The 27,199-nt window shown below is 46.1% G+C and overlaps 1 protein-coding gene across 1 annotated transcript in view; it reads left to right on the forward strand.

The window, feature by feature from the left end:
• GABBR2 (gamma-aminobutyric acid type B receptor subunit 2) overlaps positions 1 to 27,199 on the forward strand; it is a 338,485-nt gene that overhangs the window by 176,732 nt on the left and 134,554 nt on the right. Inside the window, exons 5-6 of the mRNA XM_059142785.1 lie at positions 9,380 to 9,445; positions 15,342 to 15,542. Of these exons, the coding sequence (XP_058998768.1) occupies positions 9,380 to 9,445; positions 15,342 to 15,542 (267 nt within the window). The remainder of the gene's footprint in view (positions 1 to 9,379; positions 9,446 to 15,341; positions 15,543 to 27,199) is intronic.

Genomic DNA, 27,199 nt, shown 5'->3' on the forward strand with positions numbered 1-27,199 from the left:
AAGTCATTGTTTAAAACTGTACACAGATGCAGAAGTCCGTTTTGAAAGCCAATGTCCATATACATAGTGTGCAAATATACTTTAGTAATAATAACTGAGATGGAAAAATCCAAATTCCATTAGAAAAATCCAAATTCCAGTCACAGAGCCCAAAAAAATGGGTGAATAAAACATGGGTGGTAGCCTCTGTTCTTAAGTAAAAGGGACTCAGTAGAGCCCACCTTGCTCATGAGTTTCCTAAATAAACCTACAAGCTAAAGAAGGCTTTGAATAAGTTGATGGTAAATATACCATCATGCAAACAGAACCCAAAGCTTTTGGCAGAGAAGGTAGAAGCGGGGAAAAATCTAGTCCACATATTGAAAACCAGAAAGCCTAACATATAATTGCAGACCAAGAAGAGCCATTCTGACCATAAATTCAAGTGGGTCAGCCTCCCTATTAAAAGGCAAAGACTTTGAGAATTGGGTTTTTGCAGAACTGACTACCGCTATTGACAACAGAGGAAGTGACCCAGAAAGGTCATAGGTAAGAGGTCGGGCACAGGTAGATCAAGCAAACCCAACCAAGCAAGAACCCCCAATGTTCATATGAGACCAAAGGGAATTCAGGGTACCCACCGTGATGAAGGAGAGTCATTCTCTGTAGACAGGGGGACCATTCACCATGAGAATAACACACTCATGAACCATTATTGCTGTAAATTACCTCTCATTGAAATATATAAAGAAAAGCCTGTTAAAATACAAAGGAGAATTGACAGAAACACAATAGCACTGGGAGCCATAACACTCCCGGTCATGGACAGATCACCCAGGCGGAAATAAGCAAGAGCACAGAGGAACCAAATCATGAAATTCATCAGTCTGATTTAGCAGATATGTACCAAAGTTCGCCCAAAGGAAGTCAAGAAATAAAACCATCTCTGCGCTGAAGACCCGCGGCTTTTAAGCTCTTCCCAGGCCTGTTCCAAACATGGGGGCTTGAAAGTGAACTGTTGCTAGGCTGTGCGGGGGAAGCGGGGGGCGGTGGAGGCTGCCCCTGGCTATTTCCAGGGTGCCTACTCTGAAGCCCTGGGCCCTGTGGGGGAGAGTGCCAGACTTCTGATGCTCTGTTCATTTTATTTGCTTTGTCTGTCTTCCCTGGAGCAGCCCTCCAACCCACCATTCAGGATTCAGATTCCAGGAAAATATCCCTAATTTATAAACCAGCCGATGAGCAACCTTAATTCCGTCTGTAGCGTTCATTCCCCCTGGCCGTGTCACGGAGCACATTCCCGGAGATTAGGAAAGAGGACATTTGGGGGTGGGGGGGCATTAGTCTGCCTCTCATAGGAAGGCCACAAAAATAGGTCTTCAGGTGGATGGCTGACCCCTTTGCTTCAGGAGCCTGCTTGACTGCAGAAACTACAGTTCACACAGGCACCCCAGGGGGATGCCAAGCTACAGAACAAACAGGTACATCTTCCCAGCGGGACCGTTTTGCTCAGAAACATGGGAAGAAAAGCATTATTTTTATCTTAAGATAAACATAGATAACGTTATTGGAATGCTAAATATACATGATTTTCAAGATAAAATAATAAGCTTTACAGAAGTTGCATGCTTTCCCAGTGGGATGCTCTGGGCTATTCCTTCTTTACTTCCTTCTTTAAGAATATACGTCTTCGTGGCACCTGGGTGGCTCAGTGGGTTAAGCGGCTGCCTTTGGCTCAGGTCATGATCTCGGAGTCCTGGGATTGAGCCCCGCATCGGGCTCTCTGCTCAGCAGGGAGCCTGCTTCCTCCTCTCTCTCTGCCTGCCTCTCTGCCTGCTTGTGATCTCTCTCTGTCAAATAAATAAATAAAATCTTTAAAAAAAAAAAAAAAAAGAATATACGTCTTCTTGGGATGCCTGGGTGGCTCAGTCAGTTAAGTGTCTGCCTTTGGCTCAGGTCATGATCCCAGGGTCCTGGGTTCCAGCCCTATGTCGGGCTCCACGCTCGGCAGGGAGCCTGCTTCTCCCTCTGCCTGCTGCTCCCCCGCTCGTGCTCTCTCTCTCTCTCTGACAAATAAATAAATCTTAAAAAATATAAAAATAAGTTAAAAAAAGAATATATGTCTCCTTACAGTATCGACTTGTCTAATCACTATGTAGTACATCTCAAACTAACGTAATGTTTTATGTCAACCACACTCCAGTAAACAGACAGACAGGCAGACACAGATAAAAATGAAGAGTAAATGGGAGGGTTAATCAGGATGAAAAGATTATTGTAACAACAGCAACAAAAATATATATGTCTCCTGCTTCTCTGCCTTTAGGTATATTTCTGGTAAGGAAAAGAAAATGTCTAAGAAAAACCAACCCTAACTAAATAAAAGTACTCATTCTGGGTGTGGAACAGGGTGTCAGGGCCGGGAGGGACTTGGGGAAACCTCTAGGCTAACCATGCTGGATTTACCCCAGGCCTTACAGCCAGAGTCAGGGGGCAGGAATGGGCCTGGGCTAAAGACCCCTTCCCCAGTCCCCACTGGCCCAGGTCAGTCCCCCTCAGTCCCCCACCCCCACCCCAATGCCGCCAGCCTCTAAAAGCTTGGGCTGCCCTAGAGCTCCTAGCTCTTCTTCCCTTCCTACAGCATCACGCACAGTTTTCTCTGATTTTCCAGCACCCCAGGGGGTCTGCAATGCTGGGCACCTGGGACACAGGAAGCAATGGCATGTGGACCAAGACAGATGCACCGAAGGCTGGCGGGGCTAGGTAATACAGAGGTCAGGGTCCGGGTGACCTTCCCTTCCAGCAGGACCCCACGCTCCAGCCGCAGGGATGGCCACTGCTCGCCTGCTCTTTCTAATGTCCGCCAGCTCTCCCGATGTCTCCGGGTCACATCTGCTGCTGCAATGCTTCCATGTTCAAGGCTACCTGACTTTTCTCCAGGAACTGTTGCTGCAAACTGGATGTTTTCTCAGTCGGGGAGGCAATAGAGAGGAGTGAGGGCTCTGGGGCCAGCACCGCCACTTCCTACTTGTGCAACCTGGTGTCTTAGGTTCAACTCCCTAGAAACAGAGCCTGAGAGTGTGGTGAAAGTGATTTATTGAGAGCACACTCCGGAGAAGGGAGAGAGGGGGGCAGGGTAAGGCAAGAGGGGAGCTGGGCCAAAATGCTGTCTTGGCCAGAGGCGAGGCGGGTCTAGCATATCCCACGGCCAGGTTGCCTGGAGCAAAGTCTGCACTGCAGAGCAGGCCCCACCTTTCAGGGAGTCGGGGTCACTAGCTGTGGCAGGACGTGGGGCACAGCGTAGCCTTTTGGACCAGGAAGTCCCTTAGCTGGGGGCAGTTCTCTAGAGAGGAGAGCGCGCTGGAAGCCACCCACCATCACCACCCAGGAATGGAGGCAGCCGTCTTGAGTGAGGGAACCAGCAGGGCCCATGGTGTCTGCTGCACTTGCAGAAACTTCTTCATTCTTTGGGGCTCAGCTCGCTCTTAAAAGTCGCTCGTGAAAACCGGGATGGACATAATAATTATACCTCTCACCTTGGGTGGGGCTGATGGACTCGTCAGTACCACCGCTGGAAAGCGCTCAGGAATTGTCTGTTTTTTATTTGCTAGGATCCCCTGCTCACTGGAAGTTATACACAAAATCCTCAATTGGGTTATGCTTCTGAAGGGTCACTTTTGTGTGTGTGTCATCGTAGCTCACTTTAAGTGTCCCAGAGACAAAGAGACTCTAGACAAGAGATGAGAAAACCAGGAAGGAGGAAAGGAGCGCCCTCCAGGGTTGTACCTCCCAACCCATCGCTGTTTCCTCCCATGTTTGCCCCTTCTCTGTAGGTGGGGCGTCTTGGGTGAACATGGGCCCCTGTGTGGTCTACAACTGAGCTCTAGCCATGTGAGTACAAGGTGTCCGTTGTCCCACCTTTCGCTCCAGGGACCCCCCTGCAAAATTAAGAGACTGTGGAAGGGCACAGGATTTTCAGACCCTGCCCTCTGCCACATTCCGGGTTTTCTGTACCATCACAACTCTGTTCTCACTCTCAGCTTCTGGGACGTTCCTCCCCCAGTACTCCTCACACTGCCCCAGAGTCCTTTCCACCGCAAAGGAGAATGCGCTCAAACCCCTGGCAGGGACAGGGGAGGTGTGGCCAGAAGCAAGAACCACTGCCAAGACAAAATTTCTCTTTCCGCTTTACAGATTTTCAGGAAAAGATACACGTTACGTAACACTGAACAGTGTGATTCTGGAACTTTTGTGAGAGCTCGCAAGTGTTAAAAACTTTAAGATTCTGGAAATCCAGGGGCAATGGAGTGGAGGGGTGCTCAGTCAGCTGAACATTTGACTTTTGGTTTTAGCTCAGGTCATGATCTCAGAGCTGTGAGATTGAGCCCTGAGTCCGGCTCTGTGCTCAGCACAAAGTCTGCCTGAGATTCTCTCTCCCTCTGCTTGCTCTCTTTCTCTCTTGCAAATAAATTAACACATCATTTTTTATACTTTTTTTATTATGTTATGTTAGTCACCATACAGTACATCATTAACTTTTGATGTAGTGTTCTATGATGCATGGTTTGCATATAACACCCAGTGCTCCATGCAATCCGTGCCCTCCTTAATACCCACCACTGGGCTCACCCATTCCCTCACTCTCCCTCCTTCTAAAACCCTCAGTTTGTTTCCTGGAGTCCATAGTCTTTTATGGTTCTTCTCTCCCTCTGAATCCCCCCACCTTCATTTTTCCGTTCCTTCTCCTAATGTCCTCCATGCTATTCCTTATGTTCCACACATAAGTGAAACCATATGATAATTGTCTTTCTCTGCTTGACTTATTTCACTCAACACAATTCCCTCCAGTTCAATCCATGTTGATGCAAATGGTGGATATTCATCCTTTCTTATGGCTGAGTCATATTCCATTGTATATATGGACCACATCTTCTTTATCCATTCATCTGTTGAAGAGCATCTCAGCTCCTACCAGTCTGGCAATTGTGGACATTGCTGCTATGAACATTGGGGTGCAGGTGTCCCTTCTTCTCACTGCATTTGTATCTTTGGGGTAAATACCCAGTAGTGCAATTGCTGGGTCATAGAGGAGCTCTGTGTTTAACTTTTTGAGGAATCTTCACACTATTTTCCAGAGTGGCTGCACCAACTTGCATTCCCACCAACAGTGTAAGAGGGTTCCCCTTTCTCTGCACCCTCTCCAACACTTGTTTCCTGTCTTGTTGATTTGGTCATTCTAACTGGTATAAGGTGGTATCTCAGTGTGATTTTGATTTGAATATCCCTGATGGCTAATAATGTTGAAATTTTTTCATGTGTCTGTTAGCCATTTGTATGTCTTCTTTGGAGAAGTGTCTGTTCATGTCTTCTGCCCATTTTTTGGCTTGATTAGTTGTTTTTTGGGTGTTGAGTTTGAGAAATTCTCTATAAATCTTGGATACTAGACCTTTATCTGGAGTGTCATTTGCAGATATCTTCTCCCATTCCATGGATTGCCTCTTTGTTTTGTTGACTGTTTCCTTTGCTGTGCAGAAGCTGTTGATCTTGATGAAGTCCCAAAAGTTCATTTTCACGTTTGTTTCTCTTGCCTTTGGAGACATGTCTTGAAAGAAGTTGCTGTGGCTGATGTCAAAGAGGTTACTGCCTATAAATAAATAAATATTAAAAAAAAAATTTTGGCCCCTCCCCACTGCATGCTCTCTCTCTCTCTCTCGCTCATAAATAAAGAAGTAATTTCTATTTAAAAAGAAAAAAAAAAAACTCCCCAAACCCAAAACCTTTCCTCACCCCTGAATCTTCCAATAAATTGCTACTCTGGAAAGAAGAGCGAGGTATACCCATGCTTTTCATACTCACAGGAAAACTCATGTTCCAGGAGGACACATCCCATTTTGAGAAGCCCTTCTACCTCTTTCTACTGCTTTCAAGGCTCCTGCTAAGGATCCCAGGCCAGTTCCATCTCCCTTTGTCCACTCCACATGCCAGGATTCCAGGTTCCAGCTGCACTGGGGCCTGACTTTTCCTGCCCAGACACTGCAGCATCTAGGTGCCTCTTACTGGCTAGAACCAGAGTGGGAGTGAGTCGCTCATTGCCACAGGTATAACCTGGCTCTGGCTTGGATCTTTTTCCAGAGTCCTCTGACGGTCAGAGGGCCACCAAGCTGAAAGCACTTGTTCTGAGCTGCTGGGCAGTCTTGGGGAAGGCTTTGCCTCTTTAGGACAGGGTTTACTAGATCCGTGATCTCTTGGGATCCATCCAATTCTAACAGTCTGGGAACGCAGCACCAAGTGGTCCATGCAACTTGGTTGTCATGGCAACAAAGACCACAAGTGTTTGAGCCGGTTACTTATCTGTCTGCAGGTGGTCAGGTGGTCAGCCACGAAGACGTGGGCTCCTCAGTGCATTTAAGAACCGGACATGGTGAAGCAAATGAGTGCTGAGGCCCTGGGCTGGCAGGATATCAGTGCTGTGGTGATCATAGCTACCAGTTACTGAATAAGGAATGCAGGCCAGTCACTACCTCCAAGAGCATTTGCTCCCTTAATTGTGCATTCAGTGCCTATGGTTGATAGATATGTCATGCCCTGTCCCCCTGACCTGGGGACCCAGAGAGGAATCAAGTCCAGTGGAGAAGACAGGCAAGCAGGTGGACTCGTGTTGTGATAGAGGGAGGCACAGAGCGCTCTGGGCCCACAGAGGAGCAAAGGAGCACCTAAGAGGACACAGATGGCTTCTCAGAGTAGGGGTTCCTGAGCTAAAGCATGAAGGGTGAGTGGCAGCTCTCCAGGCAGAGGAGTGGGGTGAGAGGGAAGGACATTTGAGATGGGTGAGCTTGCAGAAAGCAAGAGGGAGCAGGTGGGGGAATGAGCCAGGGAGGGAGTGCATGAATGGCAGACCCATCTTGGAGAACGGCAGGTAGCTCATTGTCAGGCCCTGCAAGATTGGAGAGGACTGAGCAGGAGTCTGCTGGTACGGCATTTCGAATGTTCTCCTCGGAGCTCAGTTGACCTGGAAAGCTCAGGGAGCCATGGAAAGACTGTACACAACCCCATTTGAGTCTTGGAATGATTCTTTACCCGCTCCGTGGAGGCCAGGATGGATGGAGCAGGACTAAAGGTGGGGGTCCAGCCGGGAGGCAGATGTAGTTCATCAAGGAGGGAATGATGGTGGCTGCATCCAGGGCGGGGAGGCTGCAAGGCTGTGGGTGATTTGACACTGGCGGACAGTTGGAGCCAGTGGATGGGTCCTGGTTAGGGCTTGGAGGGAGGTGAGTGAACGTGGGTGGGTGGGAGGTTGGTGACACCACTCTCAGAGGTGGACTAACACAGGATGGGGGAAAGGGCTCATTGGCAAAGATGAGGAGTTCAGCTTGGGTTGTGCTGAGCTTGGGGTATGTGGGAGAATCTGAGTGGAGGGGTCCAGGAGGCAGCTGGAGAAAAGTTGGGGTGGGGAGAGTGGTTGGGCCTCTGTAGCACACCGAGGGCAGGTGTGGCTAGGGTCTTGAATGAGGCTGCCCAGGACAGTGAGGACACAGAGCTAAGGGCAGAACTATGTAGAATACCAGCATTTAGGGGTGGGCAGAAAGGTGATGAGCTGACTCAGAGTCTGAGCAGGAGGGACCAGGAGGTAGGAAAGAGCCAGGAGGAAGCATCATGGAAGCCAATGGTTGGGTTTCATGAGCATGAATGCTACAGCCCCCTGGCAAGGCTGATTGGATTATCCCTTTTCAATGATGAGAACATTGACGCTTCTGGGGTTTAAGACTCAGGGTCACACAGCTGGTCATTGATAGAGCTGGGATTTGAACTGGGGTCTCCCTAACTCTAAAACCCAATAAGCTTTTTCTGCTATACCATGTTTAGCAACACGGAGCGTGGCACAAAGTAGATGCTCAGTTAGTGGTGGCTGGCCGGCTGGCTGGATACTCTTAGCAGCAAGAAGGCTAAAAGATTTCAACAAACAAGCAGAAAAAACCCTGGAGTGTGCCTGAGAGCATTGTCCACAGAACGGAAGCAGCTTAGAACTTTTTATAGCCTTGCAGACATGGCTATGACAAAGGCTTGCCTTCCTTCAACTGCTCTGTTAACGATCTTTTAAAGTCCTTTCAGAGCAAGGTTTTTCCCCCCCTCTTCTTTCCATTCTTGCTTGCAAACGAAGGATGATTTTAGAATCCAAGCCTTTTTTATTTTGCTTAAAGTACATGATGAGTAAAATGGCCTCCCAGTCAGCACTTTCCAATTTTGAAGGATGCTAAAAACTGATCTTTAAAGGCATGTTTCTCTTCTTTATGCATCAAAGGGCCTTGAGGCCTGCTGGAGAGGACAGGGACGGATGGCAGGAAAGTGGTACCACCCTGAGGAGGGCAGGAAGTTACTGGGGTGGGGAGCAGCCCCGTGGGCCAGAGCCTGGGCATATTCTCTATGCCCTATCTTCTCTATGGGGCAGGCCCCCACCTGGATCCCTGTCCCCTGGAGAGCCACCAAGGACCCCTTAACGGACCCAGGAGGGAGCCTTGGGCAAATCCCCAGTAACTGTTTGTTGAATGAATAAGTGAGTCACAAGAGCTGTTGTGCAAGGCACGCGTGGAGATAATGAATGCAGTCCTATTTATAGAGTTTTCAAATATAAGTTTTTCTCAGAGTTAAAAATGGGTTGGGAGGAGGTTATAAAACCTGAATACTAGCTCTAGCACTCACTGGGCATCCAACTGTGTGCCAGGAACCGTGCTAAGTAGTTTATGCAGATCCTCTCTCATTTAGTCCTTGTGGAAGGTAAGTTCTGCCGTTTTCCACATTGGACGAGTGAGGAAATGGAGGCCAAGAAGGATAAAGGAGTGGCCTGAGGTGTCCTGAGGCCTGCGGGTGGAGCTGAGATTTAAACAGAGCTCAGAACTCAAAGACTCTGAAACTTCTAAATTGGGAAGCTTTGTGGAAGGTATAGAATAGTCTAGAATCCTGGCAGGGAGGGTTGGGGTGCTGCAGTCTTATTGCTGCCACCAACTCCCCGGGGAGTTTAGAAGCTCCTTCCTCTCCTCTGGCTTCAGTTTCCCCGTGTGTCAAGTGAGGAAGAAGACAAGATGCTGTGTCAGTGCCCTGTAGGGTTGGCCTGCCCTTGTTGGAGGAGTTAGGGATGCCGCCGGGACCATTGAGAGCCGCTGGCTTTCTGAAGCCTCCAGCATGTGCAGACTTGTCCCGGGGCATGTCCCTGAGACCAGGGAGGGCAGGAGGAGCTGAGGGAAAGCTGGCCCCCAGGAGGGCGGGAGCATCCAGGCAGGGCTGGGAGGGGAGGGCAGAGCTCTTGGCTGGGGAGCTGGGGGTACACGACTGTTCTCTGCCATGGCCTCAAGCCCTCGAGTGTGACTGTCATCCATGCTCCTTCACGTATGTGTCCTTCTGTCCACAGGGCAATGACGTGAGGATCATCCTCGGCCAGTTTGACCAGACTATGGCAGCAAAAGTGTTCTGTTGTGTAAGTAAAACTTCAGTCCTGTCACTGTGTCTCACGAAGCTGTTTCTCAGATTCATTCTAACTGCCTGGTCTGAGAGGAATATAGGACCCGCGGAGTATAGGACCAACCCGGAGTCTGGGTTGCAGGAAGCAGAAGTGTTATGGTCACTGCTCTTTCCTCTTTGCAGGGAGCTAAATCCCCAGGGCTCGGGACAGTGCAGTCATGGGAGGAGCTAAGGACCTCAGCTGACCAAACCTCCCCTCCAGCGCACTGTCTGAGCCCTGCCGGCTAATGCTCTGCCCGCCTATTCAGCCATGTTTGATGGAGGCCTGCAGTGTGCAGGGCAGAGAAGGAGGGGCAAGGCCAAGGTGCCTCAGTGCCACCCCCCCCCCCAGCCCTGGAGCAGGGCTCAGAGTCTCAACTTTAGAACAGTCTCTCAACCTTTCCTATCTGTCTCTGAGTTCTTTACAATTATCTGGTGATAGGTAACAAAGTACATTTTCACACCTCACTTCATTTCATCTTTTCAGTAAGCTGAGTGAAGCAACTGTTCTTATCCCATTTCACAGATAAGGAAATAGAGGCCCGGCTTGTCCTGAGCCAAGGCTCCAGCCCCTTCGCCTGATTCCCAACCCCATCATCTTCCAAATGATGTTCTACCTAAGTACTTGTAAGAGTCTTTCCATTCTGACGCCCTGGCTCCCTCTCCCCGACCCCAGGTCAGGAGAAGATCAACAGAATGAGAGCCCAGTCACAGCGGGAGTCACTGTCTCCCCAGTAAGCTCCTTCCCTTCGAGTGAGCTTATTCTAGGTGTAGTCTCTAGTGATGGGCCATGGGCCTCTGTTCTCTCTGATCTCTTGTTAGTGACTTGGATGAGATTATAAAAAGCAGACTTGTAGGAAATTTGGAAGTTGTGAAATATATTGGAAACAGATCCAAGGTTGCAAAGAACCCTAAGAAGCTGATAAAATTCAATCTCATAGCCCTACTAGGTTACATTAGAACAAATCAAGCTGCCTGTGTCCAAGGTGGTAGAAGCATAAGCTGAGGAGGACTGTGCCTTTAGAACAGAAGAAACTTTGGGGATGTGGTTGACTTCAAGGTTGCCATGGGTCACCAAGGTAAGCGTCCCTCCCAGGAGCCAAGGGGACCTCCGGCTGCACGTCTGCACCCAGGGAACGTGGTCCCTCTGCTGTCCACTGGAGAGACACTGCCTGGGTTACACTTCTCATCCCCTGCTACCCATTTCTGGAGAGATGCAGAAACTCAAATCACACCAGGAGTGAGGACAGAATGGTGACCGGAAGCCACAGTCACACGGGGCTCTTTTATCCTGAAGGCGCAAGAACAAAACGAGAACTGCCTGATCATCTCTTGATTTACTGGGGACCCTGGATGGAGCTGGGAGCTCAGGAGCCAGTCTGCTGCTTAGTTGCTGAATTTGGGCTTGTTGACACTTCTGGAGCCTCGGTTTTCTCATCTGTAAAATGACAATGATATCAGCACCGGTCTCCTAGGATTGTTCTGGAGATTGAAATGAACAGAAACACTGCACGGTGCCTGATGGATAGTGAGTCCTCAGAAAAGGTCCATGGTCTTTTTTCATTTACGAAAAGTCTCAGGTCAGGGAGGATAGAATGGACCACTGCCATGGAATCCCATAAACCGAGTTTTATCCCTCCTTCCTCTCCACCCTTCACCGTGTATCCCCAAGGCTTTGGCAAGCAGCTGGCACATGGTGGGTCATAACTCCAGGAGAAATACATTAAGAAACATGATCTATGAAGGCACCACGCTGGTTGCTGGCTGTCTCCCTTTTCCAGACCTTGTGTTCTGCCCTGAGCCGAACCCAAGTGGAGGCGTGGCTGTGATTTCACTCCGTGCCATGCACTAGGATTATTTTCCAAGTGGCGTTTCCAGCCATGGTTTCTGCTTCAGAACAGACGGTGTGGCTGTCTTCTTCTCGACCCACAGCTCCAGGCTGCCTCCCTTCCACATGGCCTGGGACACCATCCATCTTCTCAGCCTGCTTTCCTCTTGTTGGACGGCGGGCATTTTGCAACGGGCTTCCTCTTAGAGTCTGCAGGTAGCTTTGGTTGTTGAGAAATTCCTTGCCGGGATTTTTGAGGGGGCGGGTGTTTATTCCAAGTGTCAGACCCCCAGAAGCAATCTGCCCTGTGGGACTCGGCGTCTTACCAGAAATTCTTCTGGCAGGTCTGGAAGATCCTGAGGAGGGGCTGCTCCATGTCTTCCTATGGGATCAGGACTGGTGTGTGACAGAGGGAGGGGCTGCTCAGAGCAAGAGACCCCTGTGAAGGAGCCTTCCTGCCCGTGTCCGGGTCAGTGGTCAGAGCGCAGATGCGTTGGGGTCAGAGGTCAGAGTGCAGTTCCAGTAGAAGCAGCCATATCTTTGCCATCCAGACGCCACGGGATCAACTTTGCAGCATGTTGCTGTGTTCTTGAGACTGGAACCGCCACCCCATGGAAGAGCAGACTCCAGCAAATGCAAGGCCTATTTATAGCCCTGTAGCAAAATGTTCATTTGGGCTGCAGCACAGGATGAATGTGTCTCCGTTGCTTTGTCTTCTCCTCCCGCCTCGGGGGTCTATTCTAAATTCTCAAGCAGTCTGGCCTGGGTTCCGGGTTTAGTTCCACCAGCTGTGTGACCTCAGGCAGGGCATCTTACACCTCTGGTCTCCAGCTGCCTCACCTCTAAAATGGAAGCAGCAGTCCTCGCCCCATCAGCCTCACGGGGTTGGCAAGAGGCTTAAGTAAGGCCACGGAAGGAGACCATCATCCCAACGGTGAACTGCCTTCCTGATGTGAGGATTTACTACCATCACTGGTGTGACCATATTAGGAAAAGCAAAATGTCCTTCTTGCATGGGAAGGAGAGGAGGTGAAAGGAAATGTAATAAAAAGAGGAAATTGGATTTTTTAAAAAAATAATTCACGTCATGGTTACCTGCAAATAAGACCCAAAGTGGTCGCCGAGACTGAAGAGGGTGAGCTCAGGACTGCTCGTCGCCACGTGGCTGCCTGGGCCCACGGGTGGCCAGAGGTCCTGAGGTCATATTCCCACCAGAGGCAGAGAAAATGAAAACTGAGGAGACCAAGGGAACTGGAAATGCGTTCAGTCACTGCGCAGCCACTTCTCAGGTGCAGTGGGCACACCAGGCACTGTGTTGAGCACGAGGGATCCACGGAAGAGCGGACCCCACACGACAAAACTCCCCCTCCGGGAAAGGAGACAGACAGAATTCCAGCAGCCCCTCCCAGCTCACATGTGTAACAACCTCAGCTCATCTGAACATGGGAAGAGCAGAATAGAGGACCAGAGCCTTCCCCTCCCGTGCTTTAGACCGTGGATGGTGTATTTAAAACCACTTCGCCTACCTTGCAGGGAAGCCTCCCACCTAGAACCTCACTTGAAGCCTATTTACTTTTGCTTTGCACATATATTTAACCACCCAAGCGCCCTGCTTTCTGAGCCATAGCAGTTCAAAAGAAGCAAATTTAGAGAAGACAGGGATGCGATGGCAGCAAAAAGTGACACCCAGACCCACCAGCATTACTGTGCACAGCCCACAACAGTGACTGGTATTCAGAATAAAACCGTGATTTATTTACAGAGAGGAGAAGGGAGGAAGAGGAGCTGCTAAAATGTGCCTGGATGTAGTGTTGGCCAGGTGTGGCTCACGTGTCATCTCCTTAAAGTCTAACACCCACCCAGGGAGACAGGCTTTGCTTTCCACAGGCTTTAGATGGGAAAAGCAAGACCCAAGGAGTTGTGCACTAGAGTTACCCAGAGAGTCTGGTCCTACTTGACTGTAACCTCCTTTTTTGTTTGTTCCAGAAGGTCAGTAGGAAAATGTTTATCTTCTTCAAAACTGAATAGCGTTCTAAACAAAATCTGTTGTCATTCGAACAGACTATGCTTCTCTTTTCTGGAAAATTCCAGAATTCAAGGAACAGCTCCTAATGGGACAAAAGCAGGTCAAAGAGCTGTCAGAGCAGATCCCTGGGAGGCTTCTGACTTCCTGCTCTGAGCTGTCTCTAAATTATCACAAGGTCCTCATGCTCAGAGAGTGGTACAGATCTGCCTGTGTGTCTGATTGGAAGGCCTCCTGTCCTCACTCTCTAGCTATTGACTCCTCCTTAACATACATTCCTAATAATGCAGGTCTCTTCTTGCCTCTAACTTTTAAGATTGAGAAAGCTCCCCAAAAGTTTCATTCATTTTGCTAAGAAAAGAGGGGACCCTCCAAAAACGGACTTTGAATCTTGTCCCCCTGACTTAGCTGTATGTGTTTGAGCTAATCCCTCCATCTCAAGTGAGCCTCAATTTCTTTATTTATAAGATAGAAATAATATGTACCTCATCAGGTTGTTGTGAGAGTAAAATAAGATAATGTGTGTAACTGGCCAAGCACATGATAGAGGCTCAAGATATGTGAGTTCCTCCCTTTTAATAAATTATGAGAGTTGTAAAGTGTCAAAGGTTCTGCCAGTGACCTGGGATCATGGGATGAGCCTTTTGTTCAAAAAGCTAGCCCCCAGGCAGATGTCTTCAAAAGAAAGTGTCTTTGGTCTAAACCCCATTTATTAGAGGGAAGATCAGGAGATTGCTTGCCTTTGTTTAATTGGGATTTTACCCTGTCATTGAAGTATGAGGGATGTCTTTTCTACAATAATTGTGATGGGGCACATTATAATGTAGCTGCTGGAAAAATGACTATGATCTGAGGCTGCATTATGAGAAGTATATTATCTAGAACTGGGGAGGTGAAAGTCCTGTATCATCAGAGGAGTCTAGAGAAAAGGCAATGTGATCACTGCCTTGAAGTAGTTGAAGGGCTCTTACATTAAATAATTTCAGTTTAGTCTCCAGCGGCTTCACTGAACCAATGAGCAGAGAGTGTGGAGGTGGTATCTGACCTTAAGTTAAGAAATAAACATTTTACTCACATTTAATAATAAATAAACGTTTAATTCTCATTTATCCCAATGAGACAATTCACACTGCAGGATGGGCTTTCTTTGGTGTTGAGAGAATTCTAGAAGAGTTGCCCCCCCCCCGATGTAGGAATGGTGGGGGGAGCTCTCCCCTCCAGTCTAGACTTGACGGTAACTTTTCTCTAATGCACAGACACCATTAGGGTCTCTGACCCATCCTGCTTAGGGCAGGGCCTGGCTTAGCATCCCAGGGCCTACCTCCGTGGAGGGTAGCCAAAAGCTTCCCAGAGTCTAGAGCAATCTTGAAGGCTCCCTGCCACACCCTTCTGGCCTTTGTGCTGTCTCTGTTACAGGCCAAGGAGCACAATGGGTGTGGCGTGAATTGTTTCCCGGTGTGTTTGTGGCTTTCAAGGAATGAACTGCAAGACCCGTTAAGGTTCATGTTTTAAAATGTGCAACATTCATCACAGTACACAGAGAGCATCTGTTGCAATGACCATGGGATTTTTATCTTTAATTCCACTAATGTGATGTATTACATTCATCCATTTGTGTATGTTGAACCATCCTTGCATCCCAGGGATAAATTCCAGTTGGTCATAGTGTATAACCTTTCCAATGTGTTCTTGAATTCAGTTTGCCAATATGTTGTTGAGAATTTTTGCCACTATATTCATCAGAGATGTCCATCCATAGTTTTCCTTTCTTGTAGTGTCCTTATCTGGCTTGGTCAGGCCCTGGTGTTTCAATTTGTATTCAGTGTTTATTATTTTATTCTATATGTTTCCAATAAACTACCTTGGGGCATAATGTGGAGAGATTACAAAGCAAATAATAGGAAAATTAACAAACCCTCTGTTAAGAGGAGGCATGAGCCTCCTCCTTGTGTCTCATAGGGCACAAAGCCTTGAACAAATGTTTAACTCTTGGTACATTCATGGTCAACCCATTTGTTGCAGGCATATGAGGAGAACATGTATGGTAGCAAATACCAGTGGATCATTCCGGGCTGGTACGAGCCTTCCTGGTGGGAGCAGGTGCACACAGAAGCCAACTCATCCCGTTGTCTCCGGAAGAATCTCCTTGCTGCTATGGAAGGCTACATCGGCGTAGACTTTGAGCCCCTGAGCTCCAAGCAGATCAAGACCATCTCAGGAAAGGTCAGTATCATGGTCTGCCCACTTCAACCACCAGGCCCATCTCTTTTGATCACCCTGTCTGATGATGTTGGCACAAAGTGCCAATATCGTCTTCTGGCCTTTGCTGTGTGACTTTGAGAAAATCACTGGACCTCTCTGAGCCTGTTCAATGGGGATATCCAGATCTCCACTGCATGCCCCTCTAAGGAACTTGAGTATCAGATGAGATAAGGGTGCTTTGTAAGCACTAAACACAATGTCCAGGTAAGTGACGGAATCATGATTTTGACAGCACCCACTACACACCGGGGTTTCAGACTTTGTCAGGCTTTCACTCCATGTACCTCTGACCTGGAATGTCCTTTCTCTGGCTCTCCAATGCTCCCATCAGCCTAGAGGAGAGGACAGACTCCCCTCTGTCTTCTAGGAAACATGTGCTATATAGACCAGCCAGACTGGCTTGAACCCCAGTTTTACCACTTGCAGCTGTGCGACCTTGACCTTGAGTTGTCCAAGCCACGGATTCTTCACCTGTATAATAGAGGTAGAAATACCCTCCTCTCATGGCAGATTGTGCAGTGTGGCTGGCATGATGCCTGGCCCCTCAGTGCTGTCATTGCTGAGAGCAGGACCTTGGACAGGGGGCTGCACATGTTTCCATGGGCATTACTACCCCAGTCCCCCCCTCCCTCGCCCTGCCAACTTAACCAGAAGAGTGCAAGAGGCCAGGTGTCATACATGGCCAGGTGGCATCCTGTGGCATGGGTGAAAGTATTTCAGAAGCACACTGTTACCTATCAGTGTGTTATCAAGAATCAGGGGACTGCAGCACTGGTGTCTCTTCATTCTAACCACCAGCCAGAATCGAGGATAGCAGGGCACACAATTCTCTTCTGTCTTCTCTGAGCTCAAATGGTTCCTTTCTCCACCCAACCCCAGTTCTACTGAAGGACTTAAACTTCATGACAAAGCTATATAAAATTTTTATATAATTTTTCCCCATTAGCTAATCTCAATCAGAGCCAGCTCTGTAAGAATGATTTATTGATTTCTCCAAAAAAATGGCCAATCATGGGGACACATTTTGTAAACAACTCTTTAGATCACGCTGGCACCTGAGGGATGTTGGGAAAACACTCCAGCTAGAAAATGTTGGAAGAAATATTTTCACACAAAAATCAATGAGCATGTAGAAAGTTTTCTGAGATGCTGAATAATGTATGGAAAGAACCCATTTTATTTCAGTGTTATTTTTAAGGGCGTCAAAGTTTGTAATTTATTAACAAAAACTTGAGTCCAGGGACAGCCTGGACTCTAATCTCAAAATAATATAAAATTTGAAGAAAATTAGAAAAACTAAGAGAAAAACATTCCATGCAAGCAGACAGCATAACTGAACTGAGGACTTTAGGAGACCAAAGACAGAAATGATTACATGCAAGCTCTGTAAAGCTGAGGGGCATAATGGTCAAAGATTCCAGAGAAAGCCCCTGAATGTTGTTCTAAGGAGCATGGATGTTACTGGGTGGGTGAGCCATGCACGGATGCGAGCCGTACACAGAAATGCGTTTTGGGAAGACCGTTTTTTTTTGTTTTGTTTTGTTTTGTTTTCACAGTATCTGTTAGAGGAAGTGCTCTGACTTTATAACAACATCTCCCAGGTCACCGACTTTCATCTTAATTTTTTTCATTCTAATGGTTTTTATTTGGGACTGGTGCTGAAGCTGACCTCATCCCCCATAACTCTGTGCCTGGGAATGAAACGCTTTGTAGGTATTCCTGGGCTGTTCACTTCACCCCACAGTGTATGTGACCCACTCACTGGCCTCCCAGAATGGAGCTGTGCCATTAGAGCAGAGCCAGGGCCCTGCGTGGGGCAGCTTCCAAAATTCCAGGACACCCAGTTCCCGTCTCTGAGGTGTTTGAAGCAAGAGACAGCATTTCTTACATTATCCTGAGGTTACAAGCTGATTGAAGTTATGCAGGAAAATCTAGGGCATCTGCCTCTTGAAATCAGAGAGTTCTAGGGCTCTCCTATGGGTTATCTCGACCAACCTCTCATCAGATTCTCAGACCCATCTAGAAGCAGAAGACTCTCTACTTTCCCCTGAATTTCCCCCACTTGTCCCTCAGGGTCCACATGGGGATATGGATGGCGACCATATCCCCGGAGATGTCCCTTGTCAAAACTAAACAGCCCCAGTCCCTCTATTTGTAATTCACATGCCCCATGCAGAGCCTAATGGCAAAATTTAAGGCGATGCTAAAAACCTCAGTAATCAAGATGAAAAGTATTATAATGCAGTATTTTTTAAAATTCAAAATTAACACACGCCAAAAAAAAAAAAAAACAAAATCTGTGATGAACAAAACATCATTTTAAACAAAGGTAAGGTTCCCAGGACTGGGATTAGAGAGAGCTAAGTGATTTAAGTCACACAATTGCAAGACTGGATCTTGTCTTAATTTAAAATGTTGATGTTTTGTTCATCACAGATTTTGTATTCATTTTGATTTTTTAAAAATACTGCCTTCAAGTGTCTTTTGCTTGATTACTGAGGTATTTGGCTCCCTCTTCATTTCCACCCCTTGCTCGCCTCCCTCTGGTCCTGGCCCTGAACACGTTGTGTGTGTGTCAAGCTCGGTTCACACACGGCCCATCCTCTGTGCTTGCTCTTGTGGCTGCTCTCTCCCTGGGGCATGGGGCCTGTGGTTGAATAAAGCATTCTTATTTGTGGTCTGACCACAGCCAAATTCCCCCATTCATCTCCAAGAGTCTATGGTCAAAGGAAGGTCTAGAGAGGTGGGAAATGATTCTTGAATTTGAACTTCTGTTATACATGACTGCTGGGGATGCAGGCTGCTGAGCTGAGGCTTACATTTTGGGGTCCATCGATGCCCATGAAGTTAAACAGACACTTGTAGAAGCAAGACGGTGAGTTTTTGCCATCCTCATTAAGGAAACTAAGCAGCAGAAATGGAAAGGGACATACCCAAGATCCCTGTAGTGGTTTGAATAGTGGCCCCTAAAAAGATGTCCTAATCCTTGGAATGCATGAACATGACCATATTTGGAAAAAGCATCTTTGCAGATGTAATTAATTTAGGGATCTTGAGATCGTCCTAGACTATCCGGGGAAACCCTACATGCGATGGCGAGGGTCCTTGTAAGAGAAAGGCAGAGGGAGGTTTCCCGCACTGAGGTGGTCATGTGACGGCACTGGCAGAAACCAGAGTGGTTCTTCCACAAGAAAAAGAACGCCAAGGATAACCGGCAGCCACCAGGAGCTGGGAGAGAAGCATGGTCTGGATCCTCCCTCAGAGCCTCCAGAGGGAACCAACCCTGCCAACACCTGGGTTTTGTACTCCTGGCCTCCAGTCCTGGGAGAGAATAAACTAATGTTGTTTCAAGCCATCCTGTTTGTGGAAATTTGCCGTGGCAGCCCCAAGACACTGATACAGTCAGCCGGCAAGTGAGGAACAACCCCAGGACCTGACGCCAGGACTGCTCATTCCCTACCCTGAGCCCCTTCCCCTCTGCTATGCTCTCCGCCCAAGACTTGTGACAGGCTTAGAAAGGAATGCACCCAAATCAGCCCTTTCTGTCTCAGCGGGCCACTAGTGGTAGTGGTACTGGTAGGTGGCATAACAGAAAAGCGTGGTTCTGGTGATCAAGAGCTCTGGCACAAATCCTGGCATTCCCACCAATTAATCTGCCTCCAACACCTCGTCATCCCCTCCACCTCCTCCACTCCAGCCTTAGTTTCCCAACTGAAAATGAGAGCTATGGGCTAGGTAACTCCTGGGGTCATTTCATAGCTAAGTTCTCTGGCTCTGTGTAAATATGGTACTGGGTTCTCACAGCGCATTGTGTGACATGGTCATCACATTAAATTTTGAAATCCCTGGGATAAAGGTGACTCCTGGTAGAGAAGGTTGCAGAATCAGGCAGAACAGTGGCCACTCTTGGAATGTGCTCTCTGAGGCTCTCCCTCCCATATACTTGTTGCCAGTCAGGCCGTCCCTGATTCTCTCATTGGCACCCAGGAGAGTTCTGGTAGGAGGAATAAGAAGATCACGGGCCTCCAGAGCATCCTCATCAGTCTCTTCCTATTGGAATTTCCAATGATGAGACAAATGTAGACCTTTGGACTTCCTGAGCACACCCAGAGCTCAGTCTTCTGGAACCTCATAAGGACAGCCTCTGGGCATTTACCATCTGGTTCATTCTCACTGAGATTCCCCATTACCAGTCTGGTCCCCCATAGGAACTCTTTGACATGGGTGACTTCCACCATCAGCTTTCCCTTTCCAAAGTCCCATTAGGCTTGTCTCCATTGTGAGCCTTTACAACTCTGGTCAGGTTTCTCTGGTGATGACTTAGCTTCCCTGGACATTTTTCCCATTTTCCCGCTGAGGCACAGAGCTGGACCAAGACACCAGATGGAGATGTTCACAGAGCCCTGGAATCACTGGGGACATCAGCGGTGGCCCCAATCCCCCATCAAATGCACAGGCTCATTCTTTTGTAATGTTTTGTAATGTTTTCTGGCAAGAGGCCTCTGCAACCACCGTGACTTTTGATTCAATATGGCAGAAGCAGAGGAAATACAAATCAAGTGAGTCCTCAGTGAAGAGCCAGGAAAAGCTGCACCCATCTCATTGTCACTGCCATGTGAGCTTCCTGAACGCGGGACTTCTGGGAAGCTCTGGGCTCTGGAGAGGAGGAAAGGAAGGAGCCATAGAAAAATAGGCAGTCTCCCTGAGGCCATCCTTCACAATGTCACTGCCACTCCCACCTTCCCCATGAAGCTCCTGTTCCCTTTGCTTCCCTAGGGATTCACTTCGATGGGAAACAGGTGGCATAGCAGAAGAACATGGGCTCCAGAGGAAGGGTGAGGTAGCCTGTGGAGGGTCATAATGAATAAGGGCACTGGTTAGATTTGAATTTGGGCCCCACCACTTCCCAGCTAGGAGACTCTGAAAGATGGCTCGTTGTCCATACCAATATCCATAGCCTCCCGGTCGACTTCAGTAACACAACTCTAGTTTTTAAGTAGGTATGTTGCCACTGAGCTGAAAGAGGACAGTTCCCAGCTTCGCATGTAGCTAGATATGGCCAGGATTCTAAGTCTGGCCAAGGAATATAAATAGGAATGTTAAATTGGACTTCTGGAAGTCTCCGTTAAAGGAGAGCTTGCCTTTCTTTTCCCTTCTCCTTTTTGTGTTGGCTGGAATATAGATGGGATGGCTAGAGTTCTAGCAGCCATCTTGGATCAAGAAGTGACTGTGAAAAGGAAACCTCATTCTAGGGCAGTGTTGCATGCAGATAGGAGCTGGGTCCCTGATTACACTATAGAGCTGCTATAGCAGCTGTCCTCTGCTGACACATGGACAGCTGTACTGTGAGAGAAAAATAAACGATCTCTAAGTCGCTGATAATTTTTTTTTGTTGTTCTCTATAGCTGAACTGGGTGATATAGTGATAGTGACACAATGACATTGGGCAAGTCTTTCTGAAATCGTTTCTTATCTATAGTATTGTGGTAATAATATCTTGTATAAGATTTGTAAGGATTAGATAAAGTAAAGCAGAGAAAAGTAGTGTGCTGAGTGCCAAAACACACAATAGATACTTGATGTATTGTGGTTCTGTTTCTTCTTTAAACCAGCAGCCTCAGAGCTAGAGAAAGGAGTAGTGAGTGAGTTTACACACACGTATACACAAATCTGCTCTGGCTTGTTATTGGGATTTTACTTAATTTGTAGGTTGATAGAGGAAAAATTGACTTAGTAATATATGAACATGAGTTTTGTGTATCCCTGCATTTACCAAGGTCATTTTTAATTTCTCTCAGAAATGTTTTGTAATTTTCTGTATGGAATTCTTGCACATACGGTGGTTTATTTCTAGGTATCTGAGGTATTTTGGTGAATATATGTGCAAATTACTATTGGGTGCATACGTAGGGGTAGAATTTCTGAGTCACAAGGTATGCATATGTTCAGCTTTAGTAGACCCTGCCAAACAGATTTCTAAAGTGGTTGTACCAATTTACACACCCACCAGCCATGATTGAGAGCTCCAGTTGGTTCCCATGCTCACCAACATTTGGTACTGTCGGCTTTTTAATTTTAGGCAATCTAGTGGGTGTGTAGTGGTATTTCATTTGAGTTTTAATTTACATTTCTCTGATGACTAATGAAGTTGAGTATCTTTCCATATCTTTACTGGCCATTTTGATACCCCCCTTTTACAAATTTCCTGTTCAAGTCTTTTGCCCATTCTTCTACTTGGATTCTATGCCTGTTTCTTATTGATTTGTAGTTCTTTTTAAATTCTGCATACAAATCCTTGGGTGGTTGTGTGTATTATTTATATCTTCTCCCATTCTTGAACTTACACATTCACTTGCTTAATGATGTATTTTGGTGAGCTGAAATTCTTAATTTTAATGTAGTCCAGATTATTCATCTTCTTTATGATTAGTGTATCTGCATTCTATTTAACTATCTTTGCCCACCCACACTCATGAAAATACTTTCCTATCTTATCTTTTAGTATTTTTTCCCTTTAACATTTAGATATAAAATCTACATGAAATTGATTTTATGTATGGTGTGAGGTAAGATCAAGACTCATTTTCTGCCCATATGGATAACCAGTTGATTCAGGATCATTTATTTAAAAGTCCATCATCCTCCCAGCACCACCCCCCACCATGCTATAGTGCCAACTTTGTCATAAATGAATGATTATAGACAATGTGGATCTGTTTCTGAACTTTCCATTCTCTTCCATTGGTTCATTTCCAAATCCATTAGCCAGTATGACTGTCTTAGTAACTAAAACTTTATTATAAGACCTGATACTTAGTCATGTAATCTTACAACTTTGTTCTTCTTCTTTAAGACTTTCCTGGATGTTCCTGGCCCTGATGTCATTTTTCATTTAGATCTACTCATGTATTTACACTTTCTATTACTTCTCATTCCTCCCTGCATTTCTGTTCTATTTATGACCACTTTCATTCTGCCTGAAGAACTCTTCTTAGTCTTTCTTTTACTGCAGGTTGGCTAGAGACAAATTCTCTCAGTTTCTGGTTGTCTGAAATTTTCTCTCTTTCACCTTTAATTTTGGGATATAGAATTCTAGCTAGTCCATTATTTGTCTTCTGGTTTCTATGGTTTCTGTTAAGTCAACTGCTTGACTTATTATTGCTCTTTTGAAAGTAATGCATCCTCTTTTCTCCAACTGCTTTTAAGATCTTGTCTTTGTTTTGGTCTTCAGCAGTTTTACTATGTTGTACTGAAATGAGGTATTCTTTGGGATTATCTTGATTGTAGTTCACAGAGTTCATATGACTTCATGAATTTGTGCATTGATACATGTTTGGAGAGATTCTAGCGTAATATTCCTTTAAATATTGTTTCTGCCTATTCTCTTTCCTCACATTCTTTTTTTTTTTTTTTTAAGATTTTTATTTATTTATTTGACAGAGAGAGAGATCACGAATAGGCAGAGAGCCAGGCAGAGAGAGGTGGAAGCAGACTCTCTGCTGAGCAGAGAGCCCGATGTGGGGCTCCATCTCAGGACCCTGAGATCATGACCCGAGCTGAAGGCAGAGGCCTAATCCGCTGAGCTACCCAGACGCCCCGCTTTCCTCACATTCTAAGACAACAATTACACATACACCAGACATTTTCAACACATTCCACATATCTTATGTTCCATTCTTATTTTCTACCCTTTGTTCCTGTCTGTGTTATAGTCTGAGTATTTATTACTGTTTACCGCTACTACCCTTTCTTCTAGTTCACTAACCTCCTTTCTGCTATGTTTAATATGCTACTTCATTCATCTATTGAATTAATTTCAGTTGTTGTATTTTTCATTTTTAGATTCTTCATTTTATTTCCTTTTTTTTTTCTTTCATAGATTCCAGTTCTTTGGTTATATTCTGTATCTTTCATCTATTTTCTTGAACACATAAATGTTCCTCTTTTAAAGTCATGTCCAATAACTTCAAGATTTGGATCATCTGTGGGTCTGTTTCTATCATCTATTTATCTCCTTTCCTTTATTCTTTCCTTCCTTATTCCCTTCCTCACTTTTTGCCTGCCTGCCTGCCTGTCTGCCTTCTTTCTCTCTTTTTATTATTTGGTCCTATTTCCTGGTGTACTTATAACATTTTATTAATATAGTTGGAGATGAAAAAAATATAGAGACTACAGATGGTGTTTATTTCTCTTTAAGAAGGTAGCTAGACTAGGGGAAGATCACCTAATCCAATCAAAAAGTGAGATGATTTCAGGCTTGGTCTTGGTTTTTATAGACCTGGTCTATTTTGGCTTGCTCTTATTCCTAGTATTTGTTCTTCATTGTTATCAGCTGAAATCCTGGGGTGTCTACTGGCCCTGGAGTTCAACTTTTGTCTTCCCTAATACTATGAGACTCCAAACAGTTCTTCATTTCTAAACCCCTTAGCCACAGCTTTTTCTTTGCTTTCCAGCCTCTTGCTTTATGCAGCTTAGCTATCACGAAATATTTCAAGTCAAAGGCCAGTCTGAATACTGGGCTCACTTTTCTGTGTTTCATTTTCCTCCTAACACGTTGGTCCTACAAGCATTGCTATCCTGATAACCCTGAACTATAGGTTTTTTTGTCTTCCCCTCCCTGTGGGACTGCTGGAAACTCTGACCCAATGCTTTGTTTTCCTGCAATTAGCTTTCCTCCCTACAAAACACCACATACCTCCAGGGGAAGCAGCAAAGATTGGTGGACTCTTCCCAAAGCATTCTCTTCTTCCTAGCATCTTGTTTCTCAAGTCCTAGATGTCCTGGTTGCTCTATGATGCCTTTGAATAGCTATTTTTATGTTTTATTCTGCTTTTCTGAATGTCCTTCATGGGAGCTCTGGTTTGATATAAGCCATTTCATCACAGTCAGAGTGGAAGTGTGAACTGAGACGATTTTGCTTCGAAGGTAGAAAATAGCACCCTGGGGAGAAGGTAGCATGCCACTGCCTTCAGCTCTTTGAGGAGCTGTTGTACATAAGAGGGAAAAGATGTTCTTACCAAAGCTCCACAAGGAGACACTGCTTGCAGAATATAGGTCATAGGGAGGTGCTGCAGGTGCTGAATCCAGAACACGAATCTCATAGATGGCGAGCACTCCTAAGCAGAAGGTCTTCTGAAGAGAGACTGAGCATCTCAACACTGGAGGAGTCTAAGATGGAACTCAGCAAACATCTGGAAGTTGCTATTGAGAAGACCCATTATTCAGATTGTAGGAGGGACTCAATCAGTGATAACCAATTTGTATATTCTTGAGATCTTGGAAGCTTGATAGAAATACAGATTCTGAAATTATCCCATGGACATACCGAAACAAAATGGAAGACTGTGGCGTCTGCATTTAACAAAGGCCCCAGGTGATCTACAAACTGGGGTATAGGAACAGAGAGACTAAATAAGCCCCCCCCCAAGTGTACCTCCCAAAAAAGACTCTGTAATCCTGAAATCCCACAGGGAATGCTAGAGAGAAACTCTGCCAGTTTTGCCAGTCTGGGGATGGCAGCTGGAGATGTGGAAGGGGGTGGGTTCTTCACCTTCTGCTGTCTTCTGTCCATGAGGCCCCTCTCTCTGAAAGCAGGACTCTGCTTGGTTCTGTTGGAATGACAGACCCATAAGGTTTAGTCACATTGTGGGTTAGCAAGCTTGTGTGGGCTAGCCTGGGAGCCTAACCACTATTTATAACATAGTTTCTGTGGAAAAATATGTTCCAAGTTCCAACAACTGCCTTTCAAAAATATGCTGGAGCACAACCTGTCAGTAATTGGGACTATCTATATAAAGTTATTTTCTCAGAAACTTTTAGCATCTCATGATAAACCTGACCTCAGAGAATGAGTAATTAATCAGCCTTCTGTGTCAGCTGTACAATGGAAGAAATTCTTCTGCCCCGAATTATCAGAGGCCCGCTCGAAGAACAACTACCACTTTTTCTCAGACAATTGTGAGAGTGTTTCTTCCTGCTGTCATTGTTTTGCCCAAGGGAGAATGGTGCTGGCATCACCTGGGAAGTGATGAATGGCTTGGGATATAATGTGGTGGCAATGACTTCAACTCAGAGCTTGCTAAGACAGTGAGAATGAGGTCACCTTTCCGGGCTTAGCTACACCTGTCCCTTTCCAAGGACTCTTCCCACAGAAATGAGGTCAACGCCATATTTCCATTGTGCTCCCCCTACCTCCTGCCCCTCACCCACTGGATGAAGAACAGTGTTATGAGCTAGAAAGATGTAGATTTACAAGTACACGTGTAAAAAGTATACACAGAGGCTTGTGTTTGCTCCAAGGTCATACTAAAGAAATGATAGGACTTTGTTCCCCCTCCTGTCTCCACAAAAAATGACCCCAGTAAACGACATTAAGGAGGTTAAAAAATTATACTCATTTATCCCTTGGTGAGACTGCACTGAGAGTTTGCCTCAGGTCTGGCCCCCTGACTTTAAAAGGGTAATAGAAAGGATGACCCAGTGGCAGTGTTCTGGGTAGGGAAGAGGTCTGGAAACATCATGGAATACAATTATTAGGTCGAACAAACAGGACTCAAATACAGACACCAGCAGCCCTCAATGCTTTTCTATACATCAGAGAAAGCTCACAGGAGCAAAATCCAAGAGAGAAGAAGTCCAAAGGGCCGCAGAACTTGTATACTTAAAGCAAATAGAGAAAAACAAATTCAAGTAATTTGTAATACTTTTAACATAGCCAATAGTGAAATTAATAACCAGAAATAGACCCAAATCATATTTAAAAATCAAAGAAAATATAGTCAAATAGTAAGAGATAGAAAAACTATAAGAATGCATTTAAACAAAACATTAAAAGGTATGATTCTCACCCTAGCAATTTGGAAGGAAGAAGAGAAGCACCCAAGAAATAAAAATTGCCTATCAGTATTGGAAAGGAGCTCACTTTAATCATTAGAGAGATGCAAATTAAAAGGGGGATGAACTTTTTTCCCTTAATTTAACAAACAGACGATTCTTAACTTTGTAATTATTATAATTGTCAAGGGTGCAGGAAAATGGGTACTTTCATACCCAGGAGATTTTAATTTTTCGTATTTGGGGAGAATGTCTTGGCCCAAATATGGATGGATCATGTTTAAGTTTGTTCTACTCTTTGCCTCAGCAATTATACTTCTGGGAATTTATTCTGAAAAAATAAGTACGAGTATGTGTTCAGAAAATTTAGATCCAAGGATGCTTTTTGTAGTCCTATAATTGGAACAAATTCAAAACAGCCTAAAGGTCCAATGATTGGAGACTGGTTATGGGAGTAAAGCAGAGCATGCTTGCACTGGCAGACCGTTGGCCTCTGTCGGCACAGATGTCAGTGCCACCTTGGCTCCTTGGGGCATCCTAGGTTAGCAGCTGCTCCAGCTGCGTAAAGGTCCGGTAAGCCACCTTTACTGTTAGTAACAGTGGGTGGCATTGGTAGAATACCAGCATGTCTGGGACATTGGGCTGGACACTCTACAGGCTTCATGTCACTGAATCCTAATGGGCACCCAGCAAGGGAAGACACAGAGACGTGAAGGCTCTCCAGGTCACAGTTAGCAAACTGCAGAGCCAGAGCTGGAGGGCAGGCCTGCCTGCTTCCAAATCCT

The sequence above is a fragment of the Mustela lutreola genome, chromosome 12 (assembly GCF_030435805.1).
Source record: "Mustela lutreola isolate mMusLut2 chromosome 12, mMusLut2.pri, whole genome shotgun sequence".
Taxonomy (NCBI): Eukaryota; Metazoa; Chordata; class Mammalia; order Carnivora; family Mustelidae; genus Mustela; species Mustela lutreola.